The sequence below is a fragment of the Helianthus annuus genome, chromosome 9, assembly GCF_002127325.2.
Source record: "Helianthus annuus cultivar XRQ/B chromosome 9, HanXRQr2.0-SUNRISE, whole genome shotgun sequence".
Classification (NCBI taxonomy): Eukaryota; Viridiplantae; Streptophyta; class Magnoliopsida; order Asterales; family Asteraceae; genus Helianthus; species Helianthus annuus.
This window is the reverse complement of record NC_035441.2, coordinates 134,804,536-134,808,834: the sequence shown is the minus strand read 5'-3', so window position 1 is coordinate 134,808,834 and position 4,299 is coordinate 134,804,536. Positions and strand designations below refer to the sequence as shown.

Below are 4,299 nucleotides of genomic sequence, written 5' to 3'. Positions count from 1 at the left end.
TTTTGGTTAGGGGTAGTTCCGCGATTTCCATGCTTACATGGGCCGGGCTACAGTTCTGATTTGAGGACAAATATCACTTTTGCGACACGGGAGCAAATGTTAGTGTTTACCCTGCATTCGTCTTCTACGGTTGTGAAAGTGGGCGTAGTTGGGGTTAACGTACCAATGCTTGACAACACTCGTCATGCGACCCCAAACCGAGAATTGTGTAGTTGACACAATTGGTGATCGTCACCTACCCTTCAATCTATGCCAGTGAAGAGTGCTAAGTCCATTCACTGAGTTATGGGGAGATGGGATCTCATCCTAATTCCTAAAATTTTGTATATCTTGGGTCAAAATTGAATTAGGTTAATGCATGAAAATTACTAATAAAATTTTCTTCTAAATTCTACAGATGTCTACAAACAATTCTGATAACACCAAATTCTCGCTTAAGTCCATCCTTGAAAATGCTAAACTTGATAATTCTAACTTCATGGATTGGTACCGCAACCTGAAAATTGTTCTCAGGGCGGAGAAAAAGGCTTATGTCCTTGAAGGACCAATTCCCGAAGCACCTGCTGCTAATACGGGTGCAGCCCGTAGGACATGGGAAAAACATGTTGATGATTCCCAAGATGTGACATGTCTTATGCTTGCTATGATGATTCCAGAACTTCAAAAGAATCTGGAAAACTTGGGAGCATATGAGATGAGTGAGCAGCTGAAAAACATGTTTCAGCAGCAAGCTCGTCATGAGCGTTTTGAGGTGATGAGATCTCTCATTACATGTCGCATGCAGGAAGGTACTTCGGTCAGTGCTCATGTACTGAAAATGAAGTCTTTCGTTGATCAACTGGAGCGTCTGAACGCACCCCTTAGTAATGAGTTAGCTACGGATGTGATCCTTAACTCGCTACCCAATTCATATCATCAGTTCGTAATGAACTATAACATGAATGGGTGGGAAAGAACGATCCCAGAGTTGCATCAGATGCTAAAAACTGCTGAGACAAACATCCCAACTAAGGGCAATCCAGTGCTGGCGATCAGGGAAGGAAGAATTACCAAGAAGAAGCAATCCAAAGGAAAAGGCAAGGCGAGTAAGCAAGACAAGGGCAAAGGCAAAAAGGTTGCCACTCCAAAGGCAAAGCCTCATAAAGATGCCAAGTGTTTTCACTGTGATGAGATCGGGCATTGGAAGAGGAATTGTCCCAAGTACCTGGCTGAGTTGAAGCTTAAGAAGCTGCAGATTGGAGAATCCTCAGGTATACATGTTATTGATCTATTTTCCTTTTCGAGCAAATCTTGGGTGTTTGACACTGGATGTGGTTTTCACATTTGTAATGATTTGCAGGGACTAAAAAGGATTAGGAAGCTGAAGCAGGGTGACTTAGAGCTGCACGTTGGGAACGGGCAGAAAGTTGCTGTGAAGGCAGTTGGAGAATTTATTCTTGAATTACCTTCTGGATTGTTTATTACTTTAGACAATGTTTTTTATGTTCCTAGTTTGACTAAGAATATTATTTCTGTTTCTGCTTTAAGAGAACAAGGTTTTAATTATGCTTTTGATATTGTTAATGGTAACATTTCTGCATTTTTAAATGGTGTGTTCTATTTTGAGGCTAAGCCTCACAATGGTGTCTATGAAATAGATACTTCTAACAATAGATCAAATAATATAGTATGCTCTCTTTCCTCTAAACGTGTTAAAACTAGCTTTAATCAAACATATCGTTGGCATTGTCGTCTTGGCCATATTAACATCAATCGCATGAGGAAGCTCCAGACCGCAGGGATTCTAGAATCCACGGGTCAGGAGACTTATGATTTATGCGAATGTTGTCTAAGTGGCAAGATGACTAAGGCCCCTTTTACCGGAACTAGTGAAAGGGCCAAAGACCTGTTAGAACTCATACATACTGATGTATGTGGTCCATTCAGGACTATGTCAAGGAACGGGGAAAGATACTTCGTTACATTTACTGATGATTATAGTAGATATGGATATGTTTATCTTATGAAGTTTAAACATGAAACCTTTGAAAAGTTCAAAGAATTCCAAAATGAAGTACAGAATCAACTAGGGAAAACGATTAAGGCACTTCGATCCGATCGAGGTGGTGAATACATTAATCAAGAGTTTGATGAACATCTCAAGAAGTGTGGGATTATATCCCAACTAACTCCACCCGGAACACCACAACTCAATGGTGTGTCTAAGAGGAGAAATCGAACCTTATTAGATATGGTTCGATCAATGATGTGTCGTACAAACTTACCACACTCCTTTTGGAGTTATGCTCTTGAAACTGCTACACGTCTTGTGAATATTGCTCCTACTAAAAAGGTAGAAAAGACACCATATGAGATGTGGCATGGTAAACCACCTAAAGTCTCTTACCTTCGCATATGGGGATGTAACGCTTATGTTACCAGTGAGTCTTCGGACAAACTTGATCCTCGCGGTGAAAAGGTTGTTTTCATTGGATATGCATATCCGGTTGGTTATTATTTCTATAATCCTGCTGAAAATAGAGTTTTCACTAAGCGTCGAGGAACATTCCTAGAGGATGAGCTTATGGCGCGAGGAATTGGAGATAATCTTGTGGATCTTGAGGAAATTCGAGAACCACAAATTAATCAACCAATAGTCGAATCTGCCTCTCAACAAAATATTGTTGAACCTGAACCTGAGAGGATTCAGGAATCTGATGTAACACTAGGCGTCCGCAGAAGTACGAGGGATCGTCATGAACCTAATCGGTATTCACCTGATAGGTACGTCTTGATAATAGATCAAGAAGAGCCCTCAACCTACAAAGCTGCGATTTCAGGTAACGAATCTGAAAAATGGCTCGAAGCCATGGGCGTCGAGATGCAATCCATGTATGACAACCAAGTCTGGGATTTGGTTGAACTTCCTCCCGAATGTCGGACTGTAGGAAGTAAATGGGTTTTCAAGTTGAAAACAGACATGGATGGAAATGTGCAAACTTATAAGGCACGGTTGGTTGCTAAAGGATTTACTCAAACTCAAGGAGTTGATTATGAGGAAACCTTCTCGCCAGTAGCCATGCTTAAGTCTATTAGGATTCTACTTGCCATAGCCGCGTATTATGACTATGAGATATGGCAAATGGATGTCAAAACCGCGTTCCTAAATGGACACCTTACAGAAGATGTCTATATGGAGCAGCCTGAAGGTTTTGTAGATCCTAAGAATCCAAAGAAAGTTTGCAAGTTGAATAAATCCATTTATGGATTGAAACAAGCATCTCGAAGCTGGAATCTTCGTTTTGATCAGAAAATCAAACAATTTGGTTTTATCAAAAACGAAGATGAGCCATGTGTTTACAAGAAGGCAAGTGGGAGTTCTATTACTTTTCTGATCCTGTATGTAGACGACATACTTCTCATTGGAAACGATATCCCAATGCTGCAGGATGTTAAATCCTGGCTTGGTAAATGTTTCTCAATGAAGGATCTTGGAGAAGCTGCTTATATTCTAGGAATAAAGATTTATAGAGATAGATCTAAGCGGCTACTTGGACTTAGTCAAAGTACGTATATCGATAAGGTCATTCGACGCTTTTCGATGCAAGATTCCAAGAAGGGTCTCTTGCCAATGGCAAGTGGAACCGTACTGAATAGTCATCAGTGTCCCAAATTGGACAAAGATAAAGAGGATATGAAAAAGGTTCCATATGCCTCTGCTATCGGTTCCATCATGTATGCCATGTTATGTACTAGACCGGACGTATCGTTTGCTCTGAGCTTGACTAGCAGATATCAACAGAATCCTGGTAAAAGTCACTGGATTGCTGTGAAAAATATCCTAAAGTACTTAAAAAGAACTAAGGATATGTTTCTGATATTTGGCGGTTTGGAAGAAGAGCTGAAAGTAAAATGTTACACTGACGCAAGCTTCCAAACGGATCGTGACGATTCACGATCTCAGACAGGCTATGTTTTTACTTTAAATGGTGGTGCTATAACTTGGAAGAGTTCTAAGCAAAGCGTGGTGGCCCAGTCGACCACTGAATCAGAATATATAGCGGCTTCAGAAGCTGCTAAGGAGGCTGTTTGGATGAAAAAGTTCATTGCTGATCTCGAAGTTATACCAAGCATACAGAAGCCTATCGAGATATTTTGCGACAATACAGGTGCGATTGCTCAGGCAAAGGAACCAAGGTCGCATCACAGCACGAAACATATTCTCAGAAAATTCCACTACATACGGGAAGTTTTGGAAAGAGGAGACATCGTAGTAGAGAAAATTGATACTGATCAGAATCTAGCAGACCCGTTTACTAA

The 4,299-nt window shown here is 40.7% G+C and overlaps 1 protein-coding gene across 1 annotated transcript; it reads left to right on the top strand.

Moving 5' to 3' along the window:
• Positions 1-819: 819 nt before the first annotated feature.
• Positions 820-1,400, top strand: LOC110874704. Its single transcript, XM_022123192.2, has 2 exons — positions 820-1,250; positions 1,340-1,400. Exons 1-2 carry the CDS (start codon positions 926-928, stop codon positions 1,354-1,356), a joined length of 342 nt encoding a protein of 113 aa, XP_021978884.1. The 5' UTR covers positions 820-925; the 3' UTR covers positions 1,357-1,400.
• Positions 1,401-4,299: the final 2,899 nt, after the last annotated feature.

Bases quoted from the DNA above. Each gene is read 5' to 3' on its own strand.
- LOC110874704 (XM_022123192.2), top strand. From the start codon at position 926: ATGAACTATAACATGAATGGGTGGGAAAGAACGATCCCAGAGTTGCAT.